At 43.5% G+C, this 26,610-nt stretch overlaps 1 protein-coding gene across 1 annotated transcript in view; it reads left to right on the top strand.

The window, feature by feature from the left end:
* Positions 1-662: 662 nt before the first annotated feature.
* NUAK1 (NUAK family kinase 1) overlaps positions 663-26,610 on the top strand; it is a 49,745-nt gene continuing 23,797 nt past the window's right edge. Inside the window, exons 1-2 of the mRNA XM_071728879.1 lie at positions 663-1,084; positions 25,978-26,098. Of these exons, the coding sequence (XP_071584980.1) occupies positions 788-1,084; positions 25,978-26,098 (418 nt within the window). The 5' untranslated portion in view covers positions 663-787. The remainder of the gene's footprint in view (positions 1,085-25,977; positions 26,099-26,610) is intronic.

Below are 26,610 nucleotides of genomic sequence, written 5' to 3'. Positions count from 1 at the left end.
ATCTTGGCATGGATTTGCAGGTCAACCACAGCACGACTTGGGCCCAGAAGGGCTTCTTACAGGCAAAAACCTGGAGTGGGCAAACAGCACCTGCCTGTGCCAAGGCCTGGCAGGTGCTGGGTGTGCCCACGTTTTTCTGCCAGTACCACTGACGTGGAAACCCCACAGGAAACCCTTGCCTGCTTGGCAAACGGGGAAAATTAAGCATTTTCTGGAAAAAAACTTTCCAGATCTAAGTTTGGCACAGGCTCACTCAGGCCCCTGCCTGCCGCCCACACGCCAACACTTCAGCCCGGGCTCCGCAGGTGAACATGCCCGAGGTGCGGGGCTGCTCCTCCGCCTGCTCTCCGCCGGGCCCCGCCGTCTCAGCCCTGGAGCCAGGCCGCCCTCCCTGCTGCACCGGGGGACAGCCCCACGGAGGAGCCTTCCACTGGGCCGTGCAGCCCCGGTTCCTCCGCTCACAAAGCACGGCCCCGCCCGCCCCGGTCCGGCCGCGGGGTAACTCTCCCCGCCGCCACCTCCGTCCCTAGCGAAGCCGCCCCCGCCCATCCCGCGGCTCTGGGGGCGGCCCGAGTGGGCCGGGGCGGGGCGGAGAGGCCGCCCCAGGCCTGTGCGGCCCGTCGGGGCGGGCGGCGGGGAAGGGGAGGAGAACGTGGGGCGCCACCGCCCCCCGCCCCGCCGCGCCGCGCCCCGCCCCGCCGCGCCCCATGGTGCCGGCGCGGGCGCCGGGCCGAGGCAGAGACTGCGAGGCCGGCTGGGCAATCACAGTCCGCGCCCGCCGCCGGGCATGGAGGGCGCCGAAGCGGCATCCCCAGGCAGCAGCAGCCCCAGACCCGTGCAGCCCCGCTGCTCCTCCTGCGGCTCCGGGCCGGCCGGCGGCGGCGAGGCAGCGGCAGCAGCGGCCATGGAGGAGCCGCTCGGGGAGGCTCCGTCCCTGGAGGTAACGGCGGCGAAGAAGCAGCAGGGGGTGAAGCGGCATCACCACAAGCACAACCTGAAGCATCGCTACGAGCTGCAGGAGACCTTGGGCAAAGGCACCTATGGCAAAGTCAAGCGGGCCATCGAGAGGTTTTCTGGCAGAGTGGTAAGAGGCGGAGGGGCTGCTCCGTGCTTTTTATTTTGTATAGAATTTTTTTTTTTTTTTTTTTTTCCCCACCACCACTTACTTCAGAGCGGAGCAACTGGGTGCATCCCCGCAGGAACCCGTCGGGAGACCCGTCGGTGTGAGGGGCTGGCGTGCCGGGGTGAGGCGGGGGCCTGACGCCACCCGCAGCCCTCAGGGACCGGGACCGGATCCGGGTCCGCGTCCGCAGCCAGAAGCGGGTCAGCATCCCTGCTGAACCTGCGCTCGCTCGGGGCCAGGGCTTTGTCTGGAGTGCAAATCCTACAGAGAAACTCTCTTTTTTTCCCTTTTTTTTCTTTTTTTCTTTTTTTCTGGAGGGGTAGGGTGGGTGGTGATGTTATTGTAGTAACACATCGATACCTTTTATAAAAGATGTGATGTTATTGGAAAAAATCGGGTGGTTCATTGCTTTTGTTTTGGTTTGGTTTTACGTGCGGGTGCACAATGAGCAGTTTTTCTTTCCCCAGTGGAAAACTGAAGCTTTAGCGAAACCTGTCACATCCTCTGGCTAACCAGAGCCGCTCACAAAGTCCTGTCAGCATGGCAAACGCTGGTTCTCCGGTTAAAAATCCCGTGGTTCAGTCATACTTTTGTGACCTGAACTTTGCTGACACCTAAAAAAATCGCAGGGGCTGCAGCCCAGCCCCATTGGTTTTTACGATCCGTTTCACCGCTCAGCGGTGCCGGCTGGCTCAAGACTTCAAGCAGCCCGGAGGTTGTCCGGCAATAACTCAGCTTCTGCCTTTCCTCATTGGTACAGCGCTCCAGCAGGGCGCAGAAACGCGATAGAAGAAATGTACACATTAGTCAGGCTTATTGTCATTTTTCCTTCCCTGAAATATGTAATTATTCACAGAGGGCGAGTGAATGGGAAGCAGGCGTTGCATTAAAGACTGCTCGGAGAAATAGATGCTTTCCTAAAGAGGTCTTAACGCTGCTTCTCATATGGAGTAGTCTAATTGAGTTTTCACTAGACATCATTTAAAAGCAAGACATTTCCCTGGTGACGTTACAGGTTTTGTCTCATTTATCTTTCCCTTTCGGTTGCCTGGAAGCTCGACGTGCACTCAGAGGCAGAAGCAGCTGTAAAACAGAAAATGAAATTGCAGATGCCATGGCTTTAATAAGGGACGCTTACTTTGCAACTAAATATCTTTGTGTCGACAGTAAAAACCAGAGTTTCAGCCAAGTTGTAGAGTCATATCATGTATGCTTTCAGTTTATTAGCTCATTTGGAGGCAGGCTAAAGAGAAACCAGAGATGGACATCTCTGCACATGCTCATTCCCAGTCCATGATTTTTAAAGTTTGCTGTCTTGGCTGTTTTACAATTTCAGGGTAACAAAAGCTCCAGAGCTATGGTATATACTAACTCTTGTTTTGTAAGTGGATTATTTTTGGGTTTCATTCCAACATGTACTAAATAATAATACAGTGAAAACACTTTTTTTTTTTTTTTAAATGACCTGATCAATAAAAAAAAAAAAGACTATTTTTAATGAGATTTGGTTTTGGGAAGGGCTCTTTCTGATGAAAGGATGTGGCATAGATGCTTATCTTTATCTAAGTTAACAACACATCAGTTCTTTCCGTATTTTGCTGTCAAGCGCTTCATCAAGATAACTAAGGCTACTTAAATGATATGGTCTGAACTGAATTTATATGGCTAGTGCCTTTTTGTAGTGGAGAGGGTGAAAATCCTAATACCCATGCAATCTTAAATGCAATAAAAGTGTTAGTCTGTCAGCTGGCGTGTAGAACCTAAACAAAATCTACTGGGTTGTGAGTTTTACACAATACAAGACTTGGCGTGTGGTACTTCATAATTATTAACTAGTCTGCAGGCGAGTTCTGGTGTAACGTGTCTGTTTGAACTTTAACATCTGTGAGTGTATGTAAAATATCCACATTTTGTCTGTTTACAGAATAAAAGCTAGTTGTCAGCAATCCAACCAGACCAAAGTGAATGGAAAAAGCTTCTTGCTTTCTGACGCTTCCCTGTGTCTGTTTATTTCTGTGGGTGAGATGAGGGCACCAACAGGATGACTGATTGGAGAGGGGCAGTTTTACTTCAAATTTCCCCCCCCCCCCTTTTTTCTTCCCTGTCCTCTCCTGAGTTGGCATTAGTAGGCACAGAATTTGCATTTTCCATGAGCAGGTTGGGCTGGAGTGTCTCCTGCAAGGGATGCACAGAGCGAGTGGTGTGGCCAGTGCTGTCTCTTGCACCGCTTCCAGTGGAAATCACCTCGCAACCAGCAGCTAGGTAGTGAGAGTCCCAAGGTTGCTCTAGTCCAGTCTGTTTGCTTCCAGTTCTGCTACTGGTTTGGCTAATAATCTTTTTCTTTACTCAGTGGTAAGCAGGTATTTGGCGCTGTGTGGTAACAGATTGTGAAGCTGGACCTTGGCAACAGCATTGTGTTCCCAGTCATCAGCCTTGTCGAAGCGATTCTCCTATTGGGCTTTTCCACTTCTCTTGTCTGTTAACAATCTCTAGCTGTACAGCATTTAATAAGGATATTTGCATGATTAGCCAGGCTTTTAATATGAAGCACAAACCTTGGGTTTGTCATCATCTGTATAAATAAGAGAGCCGAGCAGTGAAACAGAAAGTGGCAGATGTGAGTTCATGAAGTAAAACCGAGGTGAGAAGACGGTTCAGTCCAAGGTACAGATGTGCTCTAGTCCTGTGCCATTGGAAATCAATAGCAGGATTTCTGTTGACTTGAACAAAAGTAGTATTTGGCACTTATTAAGAGGTTGCAGATTTATTCATATTACTATGGTTCTTTCCTCTTAACCCAGTGGAACGTGATCATAAAGCTTCCTGCCATAAAGCTCCGGGGTAGATTGTATGATACCTCCAGTTTGCTATTGGAAACAACTTATGTGAGTTTGTGTATTAGTTACCACAGTGACTACAGACAGTACTGCACGCTGCATGAAGCAGTAAAATACTGCTCACTACATGATGTATGGGGTGCCTAATTTTGCCAGAAAGATTTCCTTCATTAGTACTGGCTCAGTATACACTGTGTAACTTACGATATTTTAAATTAGGGCACCTGTTAGTAAGTGTAAGGATGAAGAGATGATATCTCGAGCCTGTGAAGTAACACTCATGTTGACATTTCTGTGGGTGTTTTCTCCACTTGTCATTTTGCACATGTTAAACCAAAGAATTGAGCTTTTGCTCATGTTATGTATTCAATGCTTGTTAGCCAAGAAATCCACAGTTACACTTATGTCAGCCTTAGATAAGCTGTGTCTGACCACCTCCGGCTGATCCTGTGCATGCATGGTAGGTGCTGCTGGGTTCTTCTTTGAGCAAATGATTCCACAGGAGTAGACAGATACTCTTTATGAGGCAATTTTTCAGTTTTGTTGCTGTCTTTTCTTGAGCTGATGCAGAAAGCAATCCCTGGATTTAAAAATGCAGTAATATTTATTAAATTAGTGTTAGTAAAGGAGCATGTAGCTCTCTAAACCATGGAAGATACCGGGTAAACCCTGTTTAAGCTGACTGGAGCACTTGCAGCAGAGTTTAACCCAGGGGTTCTTATCCTGGCTGGTTTACAGCTGCCTGTGGGTGCCCTCCTGCGGGGTGCTCTGATGGGAGTCATTTGCTACCCCTGCCACTGCTGCTCCTGGACTTGCTAATGTTGTTGGGTACTTGTTAAAACCTGTCATGAAGCACCCTCAGTAATTTGTACTTCCTCTTGGTTACTGTCTGTCTTTTAGGAGAGATTTTGCCGTTTTCAGAAGCCGGGAGCTTTTCTCCCTTTCTCTCCTTAGGCTGCACATGGGAGGCGATGGGGAGCAGCTGAGCCACAGGGACTTCCTCTCTGCCTTCACCTCCCTCTCTCTGCCTGAGAGTCTTGACTACTTTTCTTCCTCCTCACCAGCAGGTGGAGGAAGCACTATTCTCCTCCAGCTGTTCCTCCAGAAAGTTAATTATTTTGGGAATTGATGACAAGCTGCAGCCTAGTATGAAAAACGGACTTAAGGTTTGTGCAGGGGTGTTATGTATGCTGGTGCATGTTATTTCTTTATTTTGCATAGGAATGCACATAGAAGGATGTTGCCAAATTAAATGGGTTTCTGAATTAAAATCTTGTAAAAAGACCCCAAACTTTAGAGCAACACAATTATATTTAATTACAATTCCAGAGCAAAATCCTTGTTTTGAAACAGCTCTGCGTTTTCATGATGTTTTTTGAGAGTTGCACGGGGTTTGTGAAGGCCTGAACCAGCAACAGATTACATGAAAGGAGGACCTTTGATTTGCTGATTGTATTTCTCCATATCATGACAAAACCAAAACATGAATACCAACAATGACAGCTCTGTCATGTCAGTAATTAAGGCCTTGTTGGACATGCAACCATTTTTTTGTTTGCAGTGTGGTTTTTAAGGGTTCTAAATAACAAGATAAAAGTATGCTTGTGGGTCACTGAGGACAGTGAAAGCCAGGTAGGACATTTGTCCCAGTTCTCTTCTCTGCTTTGCTGATATCACAGAAAATGTTGGTATCCCTCTCTTCCCTCTTCTGCATGTGAATTTTCTTATCTTTAAGGACATGTTATAATTACATTTTTTTCCTGAGGACTTCGGTTAGCACCTGGGTCACTGCTTAATATTAATTTTTATCTCGATTGGTCAGTGTGCATCTTCTGCTGGATAATGTCCAAATCTGACACAGAACTGTTTGTTCTTTTTAGCAATTCTTTGTTGTTCTTATTAAGATATCTTCCATTATTGCAGACACTGGAAGTATCTGTGCAACACTGCTGTGATGTGAAGTGATTGTACAGTGCTTTTCACAGCAGGACCCTGATTCATGAATGTGGCTTCCACAGCTATGATAATACACTTGAATAATAGTAAAAAGGGCTTGTGTCACTACCCTGTTTTACACATTAGAAAGAAAAACTCGCTGATTAAAGCCAAAATCATCAGAAGTATCAGCTGGTTTTGAGCGCACAACCTAATGCCTGTTTTTTCCAGATGTATAGAGCATGCAACATCAGGGTCCTAAAGATGACAGCTACCTTCTTCAGATCTTGGTCTCTTCTGCCTCCTGTGCTGTCTCTTTACCCTGAGCTTTTTGTCCCTGTGTGACCTTCAGCTTCAGTCTCCATTCCTGGCCTTTTGTACTCCGCTTGTGCTGCTGCCTCTCGCTTTGTTCTGCGTGCCAGTGCTCTGACCCGCGCAGCCTGCGCTGCTTTGCTCTCTGCTCCCAAGCTGGCAGCTGCCTGCAGACTCTGTGCAGCTTGGGGTGGGTGCTGCATCCACCTCTCCTGCCATGAAACACTTTTGTGGGGCCATAGGTTCCTCACTGGAAGAGGGATTCTTGCAAAATCTGTCACCAAAACCCCATCTGTCTGTCTGTCTCTCTCTCTCATACCTCTCTCTCTTTAGTTAAGATGTGTGAGCTGAGTTCTTTTAGGGACTCACAAACATTTTCCAAATTTAGTCACCTTTCATGGTGCTGGAGGCATGTTAGTTAAACTCGGGTCATTCTCTATAAAAATTGCACCAAAGTGTGCATGGAAATTCTAGATTTAGAATGAATAGGAGTTGGTAGGAGTTTATAGGCTTGAAAATAGTTTTACTGTTAATTTGTTGTTTGTTCCACATTCAATAATTAGATGGGTTCTAAGATTCTGGTTTAAAAAAGCAAAAGACACTTGATTTAATCTCATGTAATTTGTCATTGATATTGTGGGCTTATTAAAAACAAGTTATTACCTGGTTGTATAAAATTATTACAGTCTTCATGTAAACACTGTGTAACTGAAATGCCAAAGAATACCTGATCATTCTGCAGAGAGGAATAACTGATTACAGCACTAATACAAAATACTTGTTGTCTGCACAGAGAATTCTTGTTGGAGTTGCTGATTTTTCAGGGAAGTGTGGTTCAGTGGTATGAAATTCTGAATTAATGACAAGCCAGTCAAGGGGCCATCTGAATATGTTAGCTTGTCAAATCTTTTACCAAATTAAAGAAGAGCATGTTCTTACTGAGCTTTGAGTGGACATCAAGGGATATTCCTGCAATGGTGTTGGACTTCCTTACAGGTGAAGAAATTTAAAGATTTTGAAAGACTGTTGCTTTCTTCTCCCCCCATTGGAACGAACTATTCTGGGAGGGTAAATTTACTTCCCTGTGTCTCAGTGTATCCCATTCTGAGGTGATACTACTTCATACAGGTGTTAGACTAGTTAACAGGGCACATTTTGGCCTCATACATACCTAGTGTGATCAAATTCACAACAGAATTTGAGCCAATGTTTATAATGCATCCTTCAGCTAAAACCACTATAAAGTGCTTTAGCATTATTACAAATGGTTTCACAGCACCATATGCTGGAGAACACAACAGAATGAAAATTGCATGTGCAAAGTCTTTCATTAGATATGGCTAAAATATACTGTGTTTTTTGGTGGCATGTGTTCTAAAAATTATTATTATTTTTAAAGAACCACAATGTGGATTTGCCATGTGGAGATAATTATTGTATATATTGTAGTCTGGGGTCATACATGTTGAATAAAACCGTGTGGAATGTGCAGTTTTTGTGAGCAATTGTTTATTCTTTACAGAACTGTAATTGTAGTTAGTCTGTGTTTTGTCTGGTAAATAAATGACTAGAGCAGTTGGTTTTGCTGGAGTGAGGAATTGGGAGAAGGCTCGTGGTGGCCATGACATTGCCAAGAAAGAATGCCAAATGTTAGTTGAAAACCCTTTCCAGGTATATCAGCCTTGAACACTGGCACGTCAGTGTGACTACAACCACAGTAATCCAAATTCAGAGCATATGGGACATGCTGCCAAAGTACACACACCAGGTATTCAGAAACTGGCTGCTGACCTTTTGCTTTGATCTGGGCATCTCCCTGGCTTTGGTTTTCACCCTCTGTACCACACTTACATGTGTATGTGAAACAGGATGCTGATGCCAAAGCTGCTGCTCTTACTGTACAGCCCTGTTGCTTTCAACAGGACACGCTTATTCTCCTTTTAGTCTTGCGTGCTCTTCCTACATGAAGTGGGACCAAACCATGCTTTCTGTCACAACTCTGGACAATGCAAAGAACCAGAAAACCAACAGGTTTGTTTGCCTTTGCTCTTGGCGTGGGATAGGGTGCATTAGCATGGATGGCAAGAAGTGATGATGAAAGCTGCCAACTCCTTTTCTATTTTACGTGACTGGAGCTTTAGCATCTCACCTGGACAGAGATGGAGGCTGCTGCCAGTGCCCAGCTCTGGCATACATAGAAATTTCCTAGAATCATTTTGGTTGGACAAAACCTGTAAGATCATTAAGTCCAATCGTTAACCCAGCACTGTCAAACCCATCCCTAAACCATGTCCCTAAGCACCACATCTACATGGCTTTTAAATACCTCTAGGGATGGTGACTAGACCACTTCCCTGGGCAGCCTCTTCCAGTGCCTAACTACCCTTATAATAACAAAATTTTTCCTAGTATCCAATCTGAACCTCCCCTGCCACACCTTGAGGCCATTTCCTCTTGTTCTATTGGTTGTCACTTGGGAGAAGAGACCAACCCCCAACTTGCTTCAACCTCCTTTTGGATAGTTGTAGAGCTTGATCAGTTCTCCCCTCAGCATCCTTTTCTCCAGGCCAAACAACCCCCGTTCTCTGAACTGCTCCTTGCAAGACTTGTGCTCTTCACCAGCTTCATTGATCTTGGTTGGGCAGACTCCAGCACTTCCATGTTCTTCTTGCAGTGAGGGGCCCGAAACTGAACATAGGACTTGAGGTGCAGCCACATCAGTGCTTGGTACTGGGGGAAAATCACTTCCCTAGTCCTGCTTGCCACACTATTTCTGATACAAGCCAGGATGCTTTTGGTCTTCTTGGCCACCTTGGCACACTGCTGGCTCATGTTTAGCCGGCTGTTGACCAACACCCCTAGGTCCTTTTCCACCAGGCAGCTTTCCAGCCACTCTTCTCCAAGTCTAGTGTTGCCTGAGGCTGTTGTGACCCAAGTGCAGGACTCAGCATTTGGCTTTGGTGATTCTCATACAATTGACCTCAGCCCATCAACCCAGCCTGTCCAGGTTCCTCTGTAGAGCCTTTCTACCCTCAGGCAGAGCAACTCTTCTACACAGTTTGGTGTAATCTGCAAATTTACTGAAGGAGCACTCAATCCCCTCATCCAGATCACTGATAAAGATATTAAAGAAAACTGGCCCCAGTACTGAGCCCTGACATGCCTCAGACACCTTCTAGAAAAAAAATCTTGTCGTTAGCCCTTATGTGTTGATGTACTTGGGATAGTTGGTATGTCAGAGGAAATGTCTCAGATGGAAAGGTCTCTGACTTAGTATGCAAATAATATTTGTCAACATTTCCCTCAAATATCTTCTAGCAGATGTGAGTACCATGTGTGTCCATTTAGTAAACTAAACTCAAAATAATTTCCACTTTTCTAGATATATGGGGAATAGCTGAGGGGGGCAGAGAGTGAACTACAAAGCAAGGTAAAAACTGCATATGTGTGTTGTTATATTTGATGACCAATTCATTAAAGCCGTAAGTGTATCCAGGCTTTCAATAGTGTTCTCCTGCTGTTGCTTCCTGTACTCCCTGGCTACAAAATAATTCTCTATGACTCTCATTTGTCTTACCCACATGAAAGAATTTGAGCATCTGCAAGTTATGATTTGAGAAGTATCTGCTTTTAAACAGAATATATTTATCAACATGGTACATTGTATAAATTAGGGGATCCTAGACCTTTGAACACTAGGGGGCTGGGTGAGGTGCTCCATGAGTGTATGGTGTCTGGCCATACCCATCAAACATCCTGGACCCCCACCAAAAATGCCAGATGTTCAGTTGATGTTGAGGCCCTCCTGTAACCTTTGCTGTGTGTTGCAAAGGGGGGAGGGGGCAACGTTGTAGTCATCCCTTGCTCTTGCACCATTTTAGTGTTCTCCTTTGAGCTCTGTATTTTTCGTATTTTGAGCTAAAGACCATGGGCCAGCCCTCAATTCAGTCTGTTAAACTGTTGCATGGTAGAAATGCTTAGTCTTCCCTAACTTTCCAAAGACAGATGGAATCTGCTTCCAGCTCTGGTGGTTTATGAGACAAAGGTCCTTAAAGCTATCATTGGCCCATGACTGTATGAGAGTCCTTGGTCTTGAAGTGTTAACTTCAGGCTCTGTTCCTACTGACAGAGAAAAATCATAAAATACTGTAATGGGTGGTTGGTTCCTTTTATTTTAGAAACATCCAGCCACACTGCAGCTGTGGGAGAAGGGGTAGGCAGGGCTGGCATGTTTGAAACCATCCCAGCCAGTTGTAGGTGCACTCAAAATCACAAAGGAAATGTAGATCTTGTGGTCTCTGTGTTAGGAAGACAGCTGAAGTCTCTTAGGTTAACAAGCAACCACTGTTATTGTTAATTTATGGTTGCCTCCTTGGCCTTCCCCTATCCCTGTTGGTGTTTCCCACCTTGTCTTGGCAGTGCCTCCTCCAGCGTGGCATCTGATGCCCTGTGCTGTTGGGTCCCCTAGAACAGCAGCCTAGTGGAGGGTCTCCAGCATCTTGCCTTTGTCTGGCTGCCTCTGTGATGAAGCACTGGTGCTGGCAGGCCTCTGTGTCCCTCTTCCTGTGCCTTCCCCATGGATGTTGGGCTGTGGTGATCCCAGAGCCCCTCTGCTACTCTGGCTTGACTCTGTCATGTGAGCCAACTTAAGCAGAGAGGCTGGAGGAGCCAAGTGTCTTTGTTCTGAGGTCTAGTGGCTTGAGGGACTTGAAATTATCCTAATGTCTTGCTGTGTTGTGGAGCTGAGTCAGCATATTTGGGCTTGAGTACTAATGCCTTGGAATAAAGTCACTAGTTAAGGGATATTAGGCTTAAAAAAAATAAAATTAACTGCTCCTGTGGAAAGATACCAAACCAAATCTGGAAAATAAGTTTAGCCGTTCTTGTGTCGATTAGAAAGATTCAGGGCCTACTGTCAATGGAGATCTCAGAGCTTCTATGTCATGTTTCCCATACACAAAATGCATTTCATCTCTGCTACAATTTCTAATCTCCGTGAAACCTCTGATGGTGAATGACATCTCCCTTATCTGAGATTCAAGTGGTATTTTAAAATTGATTGTGAATACTTTTTGATCACAAAAGGTAGCAATGAGGACTGGATAAAAATACCTGTTTGAGCTGTGTGTTAACTAAACAAACCTCCCTTTTTGTTAAATGGTGTTCTTTTGTCATTGATGGAAAAAGGGTAAACCTTTTGACAGGGGAAAATTGCAAAGCATTTGTTAAAAAAACAGCTCCTAAGACATATGTTTGGAGTTGTCATTTATTTGCCATTGCACTTGGTGCAAATCAAAGCTTTTCGCTTCCTTCGTAGAGTTTGGATTGAGAAGGAGAAACAAAGGCCTTGAGGTGGTTGGGGATGCCTGGGGACACCTGGTGGCGTCTGGTGCTGGGCTGTACTGTGGGTTATGTTTTTGGCATGGAGGAGAGAAAAAAAGCCTTGGGGAAGAGAAGAGGGGAGAGTGCAACCTTCTTGTATGCTCTGCATGAGATAGCCACGCTCCAGCCCAAGGTGAAAGCATCTGAAAAAAAATACCTGCTGGAGGCAGTAGAAGCTTGACTGACGTGCATAGGAATGCAACAGAGGCATCCACATTGTCTTCTCAGGAAGACACAATTTTAACCAGGCCCATACATGAGACATAGCATCTTTCATGCCCCTTTTCTTGTCACGCCTGTTCTCTTTGGGGGTGCTGAAATGAGGTGAAATAATGAAAGAGTCATCTGTGGGTTTTAAGCTCCATCTCCTGTAGGAGCCTGTTGTCACAGCTGTGCTTTGGGCACCCAGGGGGTAGATTGTTTCCCTGAGGTTCATTTGGAAAGTCTGTGGCGGAGACGTGGGGAGAGCTGAGGTCAACCACAGCTCCAGCGCTGCATTGGGCTGAGCCGTTCTTTGTCTGGGTGTAACCATCCTGGGAAGCCTTGCTCATAATGCAATGGTCCTGGTTCATGGCTGTAGTCACACTGTGAAGGGATGGTGCCAATTTTCCCAAAGCCTGCCAGCTGCTGTGTTTTGGACCCTGGTCATTGCTGTGTACTACTGTTGGTCACCAATTGGTACCACTTGGTCACTGTGGTGTCCTTACAGCCTGCGAGGAATGAGAACCTTCAGCTAGACTGGGCAGTGCATTTGCCAGGGACATCTTTTTCAACAATAGGGTTTTTTTTTCTGTGTAAAGTTGAGGAGTTTTATACCCTCTCTGTTTTGAGGGAACAAATGTATTCTCCCAGTTCATACTGTCTGGTGTTTCATGATGAAAACATGGGTGTAATGGGATCTGTGAAGTGCCTTGTTGTGGGTTGTGCGTTGCTCACGAGGAATTCATTGGGGAGAAGGATTTCATGCTGTACTTTAACCTTCTTCCAGACTTTTTCAGATGAAAGGAAAACTCTGCAGCTGTGGATGTGACTGGTTATCATTACTGGATGTCATTACGCACTCACTCCAAGTGTAAAACAAAAAATTGCATCCCCTGTGATGTCCTTGGGTAAAATCCTGCTCTCAGTTACATTAACACTTGTAAAACAGAGAGTAAAGTTTGGCGCTTTGTTTCAGTTGAAATATTTGTTTAACACAGGCAAGGACTAAATAATACACTTGAAAGCAATTTGTGTTATTGTCTGTAGAGCAGAGCTTGTATTTTATGAACTGGCTGATCATAAAGACAGCATAAATCATGTAAAGCATTCTCATTTACTTTTTCTTTCTTTTTTCTTTTTGCAGATGGGGCTTGTAGAGTAGAGTTGCAGTCAAATGTCTGCTCCAGGATATTTTAGTTGAACTGTGTGAGTCCATTAAACAAATGTAATGGCTTTTTGGAAAGAAGCTCTGCGTGTTTCAAACCAAATGTTTTACATAGAGAACATCTGGGTAGTTCTGGGTGTTTGTATGTAGAGCACATCAGACGGCAGCCGTAGTGAGCTCAGCTGGGATGTAGTTGTAGGATATGACAGTTCAGTTGTTATGGGGAATAATTCCTATGAAGTATTGCCATGAACCGAATGTTTGGCACAAAAAGCTGTATCATTGTTTTACTCTACACCCAAGCTATTCTTCTTATCTGCCCAGCAAAACTCTAAACGATGTTTAAACAACTCAGTAAATGTTGGCACTTCTGAGCTGTGGCATGCGCATTGAAGCAAACTTGGGGAAGCTGTTCCTGCTAAGGGGAAAGGAAGCTTGCTGTGTTTGCAACGAAGCCCTGTTTGTTTCTGCCACGGGCAACACAGTGCAAGTGAGCAAGGAATGCAGCACGTGCAAATGCTCTGTGGGGTTGAGTTGGAAATGATCAATGGTACAGTGGTGTTGGGTGTTGCTGCTTTGAGGAATGTGAAAATGCAAAAAACGGTGCAATGCATGTAATTAGCCCGACAATGGAGTTTATTTGGGCTACTGGAAGAACCTTAACTTGGTTAAATTTGTAAGCCTGCTTATACTTTGCAGCATCAGAGGCAATATTTTTCCAGGAAGTGTAGAAAATATTGGAAAGTGTCTTGTGTGGGAGTCGGATCTTAAATTATTTTTGCAGTGTAACTGAGGAATGCATGGTTCAAATGAGATTAAAGTTGTAATTTCCAGAGTAGCAATGCAACTTCCCCTTTCAGGATTGTTTAAGCAAAAAGTTAAACAAAGTGGGCTAGGCAGTCTCTTGCTCCAGTCCCTTGTGGACAGCAATTCACATTGCGCAGCACTGCTTTAATAGTTCTGCTCGTTCTGATATGATTTGTGGTATTTTCTAAGATGAATTTCTGGACTGAGCAGTGTGAGAGGGAATTGCTCCTCACTCTGAGGAAGGTGGTATGTCCAAGTCTGTGTGAAGGTCACTGGCAGGGGGAAGTGGGAAGCCTGTGCTGCTGCTGTTGCACTACCTAACAGCTTAGCTTTTGGCAAAGGGATCCCAGAAATCTGAGTGATAACTCTCCCTTGTTCAACTGACCCCAGCCAACACGTGTGCCAAAAAAGGTGTTTGTGTTTGTTAAAACAGGGGAGATCAACAGACCTGGAGATCAGAGGGTGTGGGGGAGTTCTTCACCAAAAGCTTTCCATCTAGAAAAAAGATTGCTTTGCTGTTTCTCCCCTCCAAAATTAACCATCCCCATAACTGGTTATAACAACTGTCAGCAGTTGTGAGCTCTTCTTCTATCAAGAAATGTAAGAATTGTGCATGTAAGGCTGCAAAAGTGCTTGGTAGCCAGCAGTTGTAGGGAAGTGTAATTCATTCCTCACTCCCTCTTGTCTATCCCAATCCCATCTGGCTGTGGGCACCAAGAGCTTTCACTGTTCCTGTGTTCCTCTCTCTGCTGAGCCATTGGGTGGCCTTGGTAATTTACTTTCAATAAATAGAGGGGAACAACAGGAGGTTCCCCTACCTTCAAGGATATGAATATTTCTTAGAAATTAGAAACGGACGAGGAAGAAATGTTAACAAACTCCTTTCCTCCCTCTGTAGCAATACCGACACATTCTGTCATAAATTCTAGGGTAGTCCCTTCCAAAAAGGGACCATTAAATAGCTAACATCCAGGCAGAACAATGTAATACTGAGGTAGTGCTTTTACAAAAACAAATCTAATATTGCAAAGCAATCTGCAGGCCTTGGAGCAAAATAACCTGGGTGAGGCTTTGATGCACACGGTTGCCAATATTTGTTTTCAAAGAGTATTTTTCCAGATAGGATGTGGGTTTATGGTTGACTGAATTCCCACCATGAAGTGGCATTTGTATTTTGGTCCACCTTAGACTAGGTGCTTCTCATAGTTCTGTGTCATTAACCCTTTCACCTGTGCTGTTTACACACATCTGTGTACCTTCAGGGATACGATTTCCACTGTCCTTGCTCAGTGCGTCCTTGCTCATCAATGCTAATTCAAAAGCCTGAACTCAATAAACTCAATTTAAAAATCTCTTCATGCTTTAAAATTCCACTGGATAAGAATTGGAGGCAGTCAAGCAATATGGTGTTGGGTTTCAGTGAGTGTTACAATGCCCGAGAGTATGGACGTCTTCAAAAGAAGAAAAACTCTTCCCAAATTTTCCTTGTACTATTGCAATTCTCTTAGTGAAACAGCACTTCCTTTTCATTTTGAGGGACTGCAGAACCAGGAGAGCGACATTAAAAGTTCTGCACAACACCAGGTGACTTTGCTTTTGTGGAAGAAGAGGCCTAGTAAGATGTGCAAAGCTCTTAGGGGTTCTGAAGCTTTCTGAATTCACAGATACTTTAGTGAAAGAGGAATAAACAAGTTGCATTTCTTTACCAACAGCTTCCTGAAGCAGAACATACCAGTGAATGAAAATGCTCTGTCAGGTGGCTTCTTGGAATAACAATAGTTCTAAGGAAGAATTTAAACAACATCCAGCACCCTTCCTGATTTAATGTGAATTTCAGTCTTGGACTGGTACAGCACCTTTCACCTGAACAGTTGCAAAATCACTTTAATGATTGGTAACTGGGCTTACTATTATTTAGCAATTGTTTACCAGCACATTACAATAGTTCACAGCAGCTGCTTAGAGGGTGTGAATAACCCCATTTCCAATTTTGAAGTCTTGGGAGGAATTATAGGACATTGTGTAATTTTCTAATTACAATTAGATCCAGGCACCAGGACTTTATACCTCTCTTTTTAAGCAAATCATAAAAGGCTTTTTCTGAAGAAGTAGTAAAGATCTTGTTTTGTGCTTCATCCCCAAGTCAATGCCTTGAACAGCGTGCACTCCTACTTTGGATGGTTACCTCAGTGTGGTTCACTGCTTATTCACCATGAAAAACAGTCTTGAATTCAAGTCCCTCCCTGTAGCCCCAGGTTAGCGTTTTGCATTACATCAGCAGCTGTGGTAGCTGTGAGATCAAGCCTCAAAATTAATGTGAAATCAATCTTCCAGTTTTCGGATGAGGAATCTGTAATACCCATGTAACACTGAGAACAGAAATCTTGGGGCTTGTGAATTCTTTCACTCCTCTTTAACCTGACTTGCCAGTAATTTAATTAGTGCTAAACAGTCTGCGCACAGACTTGCACCAGTTAAAAGACTGACACAGGGTTTGCTTCCAGTGACTTTTCCTCTTTTGCACAAATGCTGGATGGAGCTGTGCTGTGTTTGGAAGTTGATCAACGATTGCCCAATTCTAACCTTATTTAAACTGCGATATAAACAGACATGATAGAAACAGATGCTACCAGGGTTTTTCCTGCTTTAAAGTGAAATTAGGGGTGTTTTTCTGCTCCCCCTCCCGCCCCCCCTCTTTGCTTTTCTTTTTTCCTTCCAATGAAATTGTAATCTGGAAGAAAAGCAGTTAGGCTTTGTGAAATCCCAATTCAGTGTAGCATTTGGCTTTTGTAAATGTGGAAGCCAAAAATAAACATCTGCTTGGCAACTTGTGCAGAAGTTAACTGTAAATGCAGTTTTCATCTTTTCAGTGAATGTAGCATTCAAGTGCTGGTTAACATCTATTAAGGAGGAATGATCCATAGTTGAGGTTGTAAAGCATTTTTTTCTTTTAATTACTGTTATGAACCTCCATTGCCCGGGGGAAATCCCCTACCCCAGTTTCTTTCCAGATACAATTTCTTTTGTGCCAAACCATGAACTTCCCGTGAAAGCTTGAAGGTAGTTGGATGGGATATTTGTGAGTTATTACACTTTGGAAAAGAGATGGTCTTCCATTGATCTGTGCATGACAGCCCCAAAACTTTTTTTTTTTTCACTTTTCTTTAGTCCTTTAGTCCTTCAGAATTAGATCATATGCCTGGGATTGGTTAGGTTTTTTTTTTTGGTTGGTTGGTTTGGGTTTTTAAAAAATTTATTTTGATTTTTTGTTTTGTTTTTTTTGTTTAATTTTTTTTCTTGGTTGGGTTATTTTTTCCTTTTTTGCAGGGTGGGCTATGAGCATTTATAGCATTAGATATTGAATATGCAGGATATGGTCAACAGTTTCGGGTTCCTTTCCACCTAAGTTGAAAGTGAATTGGGTAAAAAGCAGACCTCTGCTTTTTAGCAAATCCTTTCCAAACTCTGGTGCTGTTCTTTTCACTGTCTGGGAGGATTGAAGTAGGTTCAGATTTGCAGTAGCTTGCTGTTGGAACACTGGGGAGGGGTAAGAAAGGGCAACCTGAGGCAGCATTATGGGAAACACTTGGTTATTGCCAGGGATGGTGGTTACTTGTAAGATTAATCTTCTAAAACTGAAAAGTCCTGCAACTTGGAACTTAAGCAATTCTGCATATAAAATTTTTATTTTGGGGAGGGAGAAGTTTTTTGGTGTATTTCTGACATACATGAATGGACATGCATTTCTTTCCCTGTTTTCAAGATTCACTGCCTCACAACAGAGAATCAATAACCAGGTTTTAACTTGTGTTTTTAAAGTGTAGTGGAAATCAGATCTATGCTAAACCATATGAATGTTTTTTTGTATTTCTAGTGGTAAGTTAGTCCTATAATGATTAAAATATAAACTAAGATCCATCTGGTAGTAAAGATGATTAGAGGCCGAGATTCTCAGTGTTAAATGAAGAAAGATCTTCCAGGTAAATTTGTCAGAGCATGCATGGTGTGAATATGCCAGGCTTCATAGACAGAGCTTAGGATAGAAGGTACCAAACAATGAAGGGATGTGGGTTTTCCAGTAAGGCAGTAGTTACTCAGGAAATGTGCTCCCAAGTCCTGTAAATAGGGACCATATGTGGGGGGGAGAAAAGAAGTGGGAGAAGGGTGCTATATATGTTCGTCCTGTCACCCACTATGTATATGTTCAGCATAAATGTGTTCATCTTGAGCCTTCTACTGCTCAGTAAAACTTGGTTCCACTCATGGTCTGTGAGGAAAGGGGGAACTAGAAAGAAGATACATCTTAGGTTATCTAGTACTTGTGATTAGTTAATTTGTCTCCACTTGATGAATCATCATTTGCGATATTTTAACAGCAAATATGTCCAGCAGAATCAGAAAAAGAAAATTAAACCTGAGGTAATCATACCCTGATTGTCCAAGAGGCACTTAGCCTATGCAAATAGAATTTTGATTTAATGTTTATCACACTGACTTGGGTCTTCTAGTGCCTTGGTCCAAGACTGAGTTTCTCTGCAGGGAGTGCATAATAGAACAACAGTAAATCAGCTTTGTTTTTTAGAAACACAGTCTTTTTAATGTGATACATTGGGAAGAGAGGAATGAAACAGAGGAGCAGATGTTTGCTATGTGTTTTTACCATACAGCATGAGCAGCTGTAAAAAATGCCCTTGCCTCTTAAAAGCAAATGAACTTGAAAGGTGCATTGTGGCATGTGCATCCTCGCCCTTTATGTGTGCAGCTGCTGGCTTGCAACAACAAAACCAGTGTTTTGTCTTTTTTAACATCCATGATAAAAACAGGCAGTGGAACAGAGTAATGGGCAGAAAACCTGAGAGTTAAATCAGCAGAGCTTCATTGGGTGCAGATGGCACCAGTTTTGACTATGAACAGCTCCCTCTGATCACTGCATAGTTTGCCAACATATCAAACAATAGAGTTGGGTTGGTGATAAATAATTAAGGAGGATTTTGTTTTGTGCTTGTCTCCCAAGCAGTATCACCATGGAGATGATCTGGCTTTTAGGATCTGAAAAGTAACAATCTCCAAAACAATGGCATTGTGTCAATGTTACTCTTTCTCTGAAAGAGTGAGCTCTCCGAGACTGCTATCATAAGTGCACAGCACCAGGCACCAATTTTGCTTCAACTCACAGTAGCCTTTTGTCCAACTTTTCAGTGAGTGCATGGAGAGTTTTCTATGGCTGCAGAAGCTTGTTCTTAGAATTGTGCATCCTGCATGATGCAATTACTGCATTTGAGTTAGAACTGGACTCTCAAGATAGCTTTTTTGCAGTGAAGAAATAATAATATGGAAAGAGGCTTACAAGGGGAAGTCTGCATGAGGATACCTTTGCAGAGCTCTCTGGATGCTTTGCTTCTCTGTAGGGATATGCATACATGGCTCCTTCTTGCCACCTGGAAGGTCCAGGGGCCAGATAAGACAGTTATTCAGCCCATCCCCTGATTTTCCTTTCTTTCCTTTGTGCTGCCTCTGGAAGTGCCATTTCAATGCAACTGCATTATCGGTATCTCCCTCCTTATCATTTGATTGCAGCAGCCTCAGACCACCCAATTTCATAGCTTTGTTTCTCTTCCTCTTGGGTTGGTGATGTCTGGGCCAGGAGCCATAGGCAGAGACTCCCCTGGAAAAAACACAATACAGTGCCAGACTTTATTCTTTCTTGCTCAGCTCCGTGGAGTTGGAAAAAGAACAATGTGCATTTTCTCTCCCCACCCCCAAACATCCTCTGCTCTCCTGTTCTTTCCCCCCCTGGTTGATCCACCTATTATTTACCTCCCCACCCCCTTTGGCACTCAGTGCATGGCAGTTCCCACCTCCAAGTCTTACAGAAAGGAAGCAGAGCTGTGAAACCCTCTGGTCTCACCCACTTCCCATTGCTGGGTGGGGATGGCCTCAGTTCACAGCTTTCGGAAAGGAGAGGTTTATGTGGTTTATGTGGAACCCTCCCTTCCCTCTTCACCTAAGGAAAAGAGGTTTTAATAATTTTCTTTAAGCTACTTGTCTGACGTATTTCTCAGTGACAGCAAGCTGGTTTCCCTTTCTTGGGGGCCTGCACTCTCTGTCCTGATGTCATTTTTCTTACTCTCCATGATGCTATTGCAAGAGCCCATTGGAATTTGCTCGAGCATGGGTGGTATGCACAAGCACTGGAACCAGCTTAAAAGTCACAGCCCCCACAGTGGAAAAAAAGCAGTTTGTTCATATCTCACCACAGTCCTAAAAATAGCCTTGATAGATAATAAAGACTGGAAGTTTGTTTTCAATGGGACTGAATGTACTGCATGCAGAAATGGCTGGGGAAGGTTCAGTGCTTTGTGGCCTTCAGGTGCTCAGCCTTGCTTACAGCACTAGCTTACTTAAAAACCTGTGACTTTTGGCACTGTGGCTAATTCTAACTTTGTTTATATTCACACGTCTTGGCTGGAAATGAGGCAAATGTAAGTTCATTAGATTACAGCAAACATGAGCTAACTTCCTGAAATAAAGAGAAACAGCTTTAAGCTTTGATGAAAATACAGCTTTGTTGCTCATCCCATAAATGACGATGCCAGCAGTGACTCAGCAGACACAGAGATTTGATATGGAAATGGGCACTTAGTTCCTGACCTGCCCTTTGCCAGATGTTTAGACTTTGAGATATTTTTCTGTACGTGATGGTCTTAATCTGCTTCTGTAAAATGAAAATTCCACGCATTTTGCTCTGCCCAGCAGCCAAGAAGCTCGTAAAGGAGATGAGACATTTCTCTTACAGATAGGACTGAATGTACAGAAACTTTTGCAACCATAATCTTTTTGAAGTATTTATAGTTCAATTCAAGTTATTTGTACCAAACAAAAGCAAAGAAGCATGAAGTGTGTTGGAAAATACTTCGTAATCTTTCTGCACCGGTTCAGAGAGCGAGTATAAATCCTCTTTCCAGCAAATGAAGACAGGTAATTTATAGCACCCTTGAAGAGAGCAGCTTATTTCTCCACACTTCCTGCCCTGAATTCTGCAGCTGACTCAAGAAGGGGTAGGAAGCCAAAAGCTGTATTCCTTCTTTCCTATCTGCTTCTGGAAGGCAGAGCAGTGGTCTGTGCTTCTGCGATACCCTTTGGAAATGTCTGGCAATATCAGAGGTTCAACCCCCCTGCTTTCTCTCCATGTTTTGGAGAGGGTATTCTTGCTACCTGCTTCTGAGCAGAGACTGGTATCAGAACTGGCAGTGCAGGTGGACATTGTTTCAGTCCATCTCTGGTGCTCCTTTCTCCCCCTCTAGTCCCACGTTGGGACCATGTTGCCATCAGAGCTGCAGAAGAGACAGCAAGGATGTTTCTGGTGTGCACAACCAGGATCAATCCCCGGGGGGGCCATTGTCACATGCCCTAGTATTGAGTCTGTGACCTTGGTGCTTATATTTAACTTTACATGTGTGAGCTAACTCAGCAAAGCCAGTGGACTGCTCAAATATGTGAAGTTAGACATGTGCTAAAGTGTTTTGCCAGATTGGAGACTGTCTATAGGGGCTTTGGGTGAACTTGAACCTCTTTAGTTGGGGTGGGAGACTTTAGATTTCATTAAGAATCTGATACGTTACTCACTCTGAGTGCAAGGTCTTAGAGTTATCTGAAATTCTCATTAAGACAAGAAGCTAGGAAAAATAGAAATTCTACCACTAGTAAAGTTACTAAAAATACTATAATGAAATTATCTAAGTCTTAAAACCAGTAAAATATATTGAGACAATGTGGTAGAGGTATAAGTACAGTGTTTTGAGAGTACCAAAGGGACTAACATTACTTTCTTTGCAGATCTTGAGATGGATTATTTGAAGTAGTTAATATAGCTGATGTAAAAAAGCATGTTGCATTTGCCTTACTCTTGATTCATAGGCTGTGACCCGTAATAAATTTTGATGTTGGAGCAACAGTGGAGCTGTTGCTTTCAGAGAGAGCAAGGAAAGTAAGCAGGCAAGCAAGAAAGAGCAGGACATAAAGAAGGAGCACTCAAAGTCTTTCTTAAAGTATTTCTCAAGCGAGTTAATTTTTTATTAGGCTTAATTGTTCAGGTTCGTCATGTACTGTATCTGGCAGCAGTCCTGTAAGCAGGGTTTTGAAAAACAGAACCAGCTCTGTCTAGTGTTAAAAGCATAAGTGCACTTTGCAAATACATTTTCTGGAATGTATTTCTCAGGAAAATACATATAATGAAAGAAATTACATTATTAATATTTTAGAATACCTGGAAGAGAAGCTTGGTTTACAGCCTGATACCATAACATACAGCTAGGCATCTTATTTTTCCCAAAGAGATAAAAGAATTGAAATGCATAACAAATACCTAAAATGAGATCATGACTCACAACATGCAGACATGGTCTGAGCAGACTGATGCAGGTGAAAGATTCTTGGCTGGCAAAAATCCCTTAGAGGGCAAGAGTGGGAGTGAACCCTGTCCTGCTGCTCCCCTCACCCTGCTTTGGGGTGCTGCTTCTGACAGGGATCACTCACTTATCAGCCTTTTGGACCAGGTCACTGTCAAGGCTGTGCACTCTCAAAAGCCTCTGACGTGTGGATTCTGTCCACTTGGAGATCATGCAGGCCACCAGGCAGGTGGCACAGGGCAGAAAGTATTTATGGAGGTGCTGTTCAAACCTTGCATGTCCCTGAGGCTCTTTTTGAGGGGAAAAATAGCACTTGAACATAGGGAAAGGTATTAGAGGTCAGCCTTTGGCAATGGGATGGTTTGTTGAGCAAGGTGATCCTGTGGTGTGTTGCACAGTTTGGGAGAAAGAGCAAGAAAAAAATTTCTTCCATGCTGCTGTCCTTGCTTCCTTTAGGAGCCACATTGGCTTTCCATTTCGATTTCCTCATCTCCTAAAAGCAGATGAAAATTTCTGTGTCTCTGCTTCCCTCCTAAGGTTTAGTCAACAGATGGCTGCCCTGTGCTTTTAGCACACCTGAGTGTGGGCAGGTGGATGCTTAGCAGGATCCAACACCACTGGAGTTAGGGTAGTTTGCAGGAGCTGAGTGTCTTTCCCTGTTTCTAAATGCTGGGCACTGTAATCTGATGTAGCTGAGAGGGTTATGGTATCACAGAATGGTGGAAGGGACCTTGAGAGTCCAACCCCCATGCCAGAGCAGGATCACCTCGTGTAGGTCACACACGAAAGTGTCCAGGCAGGTTTTGAATGTCTCCAGGGAAGGAGAGTCCACAACCTCACTGGTCAGCCTGTGACAGGGCTCTGTCACCCTCACAGTGAAAAAGCTTTTACATGGAACCTCCTATGCAAACAATGCTCCTCTGCTCCAACTTGCATCTCTTACCCCTTGTCCTATCTCTGGGCATCACTGAGATGTCCAGTGATCCTGTCTCCATCCTCCTGGCACTCACCCTTTACATATTTGTAAACATTATTGAGGTCGTCCCTTAGTTTCCTGTTCTCCAAGCTAAAAGGACCCAGCTCCCTCAGCCTTTCCTCACATGGAAGATGTTCCACTCTCTTAATCATCTTCGTGGCTCTGTGCTGGACTGTCCCTGTCCTTCTTGAACTGAGGGGCCCAGAGCTGGACACAATATTCCATATGCAGCCTCACCAGGGCAGAGTAGAGGGGAAGGAGAACCTCTCTTGAGGTACTTCTAACCATTCCCTTCTAATACAAGAGCTGTATTTGGTGTGTGTTCACTCCTTATGTCAGGATGAGGTCTTGCAGCCTGGATGCCACTGACAAAATCCCAAATACTTTGGCTGGGCTGCTGAATTCTACCCCCCCCCCTTTTTTTTTTTTTTTCATATTTAAGTTCCATATTCAAAATTCAGTTAAACTTTTTGGAATAGTCTTTATAAAAGAAGGCTCCTAAGTTCTTTAACCACTTTTCAGTTGTGAGACTATAAACTTTCTTATCCTGTTGAAAAAAACATGTTCCCAGGCAACACATCTGTTTGCATTTGAAAATTAATACAAACATATATTTTCAGAGTGCCACTGCACTTTTCAATCACATTTGCATTTTTGTCTATAAAAATATATGTTTTCAATTGTACAGTTATGCCATGAAGTCCTCTTGCAGTAATTATGTGTAGACTTACAAAAGTCCTGTCTGTGAAGCACAGAGTCAAGTTAGTAGGAGAGTGGTAATGCCCTCTGGGGTGCCATTATTACTTTACCAGCCATGAATGGTGAAGAATTTGCTCTCCGTTGTATATTTGACAATGAAACCCTTCTCAAATTCTTCCTCAGAGCCAAGTACAAGGCTGTCTTTTAATAAAAAATGTGTTTTTACCCATGTCTATATTTATTTCTTGCAGGAATGCACATGCTGCTCCAAGAGCCACCCACATCCTTCTGGTATACAGGGTGTATTTGTATTTGTAGCCTGTCCCAGTGCAAATTTGGGAAGGTGGAAAAAATCTAAGCTCATCTTTAGTGATAGTTGCCTTCTCCGTGTCTCAAATTTATTGGAGATTGTCTTGATCACTTATTCAATTAAAATCTGGCTTGCTACCTTTTCTAGAAATATGCGACATGTGGATAAGACCATAGTTATATTTTTACTTTTAAAATATCTACACCAAATATTGGGGTCAAGCACAAGAAAATAATTGCTTGGGTTTTGACATGCAAATTGGTTTCTCCTTTCAGTTCTGTTTTTTCTTTTGCTGTCCCAAAGTGGAATAGCATTTGAGCATGAGCTTAATTTTAAGCATGTGCTGAAATCTTTCAGAATTTGAGGGAATGGGACCTGGGCTTAATGCTTTTTTTTTTTTGAACAATGTTGCTTTTCAGAGTTGAAGGCTTTGTAGGAAACCTGATCCTTTAAACTAGCTCCTGTTTATGTACATTTCAACTTTATAATATTGTAAGTTTTCCCCTTCTTTCTTCCATACCCTCGATGCTACATCAAATAATGAAAACAATACGGATCGTGCCACTTGCAATTACTGAAGTAGGCAGTGAAATTATTTTTTTCCGAAGGGACTATGGAAATCACATAAATCACAGATTTATAAATGTTTTCCCAGGAGAGGTCTGTGGTAGTTGGCTGCATAGAATGACAAAAGTGTTGTTTACCCATAAAAGGGTGGTCATCTCAGCGGGTCAGTGATGTTTTTCAAAGACTTGCTGTTGATTTTAAAGTAGCTGGTAATTTATTCCTTGAACTCTGGCTTACAAAAATAAAGTGAGGTAAATATTGAGTATAATAAAAGGCTGTGCTGCCATTCAGTATGTACAATGCCCTCACCTTCCCTCTCCCAACCAGCTTTTCTTCATTGTTGGCTTCTGCATTTCTTGCAGGGCATGAGCTGACCTCCACAATTATTTATGACATTGTTCAGATAAGCTTTTTTTTTCACAGGCAACACACACATACAAACATACATACTCACAAGGGCTGTTAGAATTTGCAAGTTCAGCTATCACTTCCTCTGTTCCCACCCTGCCTTTTGGAAAGATACCCAGTCACACGACGTGCTTGAAAAAAAGGTTGCTGATTGAGGAAGGATGCAGGAAGGATATGGTTTTGCAGTGATTGCATAAGTGCTATGTAGGACCTAAAAGCCTTGGGTTTATGTGAGGACGAGCTCAGATATGAGTTTCAAAGATATATTTATTCTAATTTTTTAATAACTCGTAGCTCCCAAAGAGTTTTTCTGCTTTAGAGAACTGTGCAACAACCTGTGTTAATGTGGTCCTTCATGTATTAACGTGGACAAGTCAAAATTCATAGTTGGCACCCTGGATTCCCTGCCTCCACTCGATCAGAAATCTCAACCTTATTTCAGAGAAAAATTCTCCAAAGCTTCTGTTTGAAATTGTAACATGCAATCATGTCTAAGCAAATGTACTTCCCATCAAAATCATTTGGGAGTTTTGCCATTTTCCTCAGATGGAGAATCCTTAGACTAAACCAGACAGTCTTCCAGAAGATTCTGTGTTCCTCCTCAGTGAAGTCTTAAGACCTGAAGACCTTAAAACTTAGTGTCACCCATTACTGTAATGAGCGTGTATTTAATGCTATAAAATGAAGGAGCTGGGGGGGTATGGAGGTATGTACTTTAAAGCTTAGTTTTTTGTCATTCCATGTTCTGCCAACATCTAACATCTGTATTTATTTTTTGAACTCTCCTTAATGGATTATGTGCATCTGTTCAGTTCCAAGAATAATGCTTGATTTCCTGAATTTATAGGTTGCAATAAAATCCATTCGTAAGGACAAAATTAAGGATGAACAAGATATGGTTCACATCAGACGGGAGATTGAGATCATGTCATCCCTCAGCCACCCTCATATCATCACCATATATGAAGGTTAGTGAATGTGATTCTCCTCCCTGACTGCTCTGTTACGTTCTTGCAGACCTGGTATTCATGTTTCTTGAGATCGTACACCAAACAAACCCCTCCTCCTAGTGTAACCCATCTCTCACCCTCACTGTTTGGAGCACTGGCTTTCCTCTGAACCACCAGTCTGCCACAGATGCATAAGAACCCTTTGCCTGGAGGAGCTTCTTCCTGTGTGACCTGTGTGCTGTGTCTGTGGCAGGTGGGAAATCTTTGCATGTGTCACCTCCTCTCCCTGCTCCTGTTGGACAGTTTGGTTTAACCTCATCTTCACTCACACCCCAGCCTGATGTCTGCCTGTGTCCCCAGGCTCTAAACCAGTCCTTGTATGTTTCATTTTCCCTGGCCTGCACAAGACCAGTCTCATCTACTCTAGGCCTTTGGTCCTCCCTTACCTGCTGGTTAGTCTGGCTGGCTCTGTCATTGCTGCTTTTTTTCCCCTGAATCCACCTCTGCACAGTTTCCTGTCAGCTGGTCAC

The sequence above is a fragment of the Heliangelus exortis genome, chromosome 1 (assembly GCF_036169615.1).
Source record: "Heliangelus exortis chromosome 1, bHelExo1.hap1, whole genome shotgun sequence".
NCBI classification, from domain to species: domain Eukaryota; kingdom Metazoa; phylum Chordata; class Aves; order Apodiformes; family Trochilidae; genus Heliangelus; species Heliangelus exortis.
The sequence above is the reverse complement of the archived record's forward strand: the minus strand, read 5'-3'. Positions and strand labels throughout refer to the sequence as shown.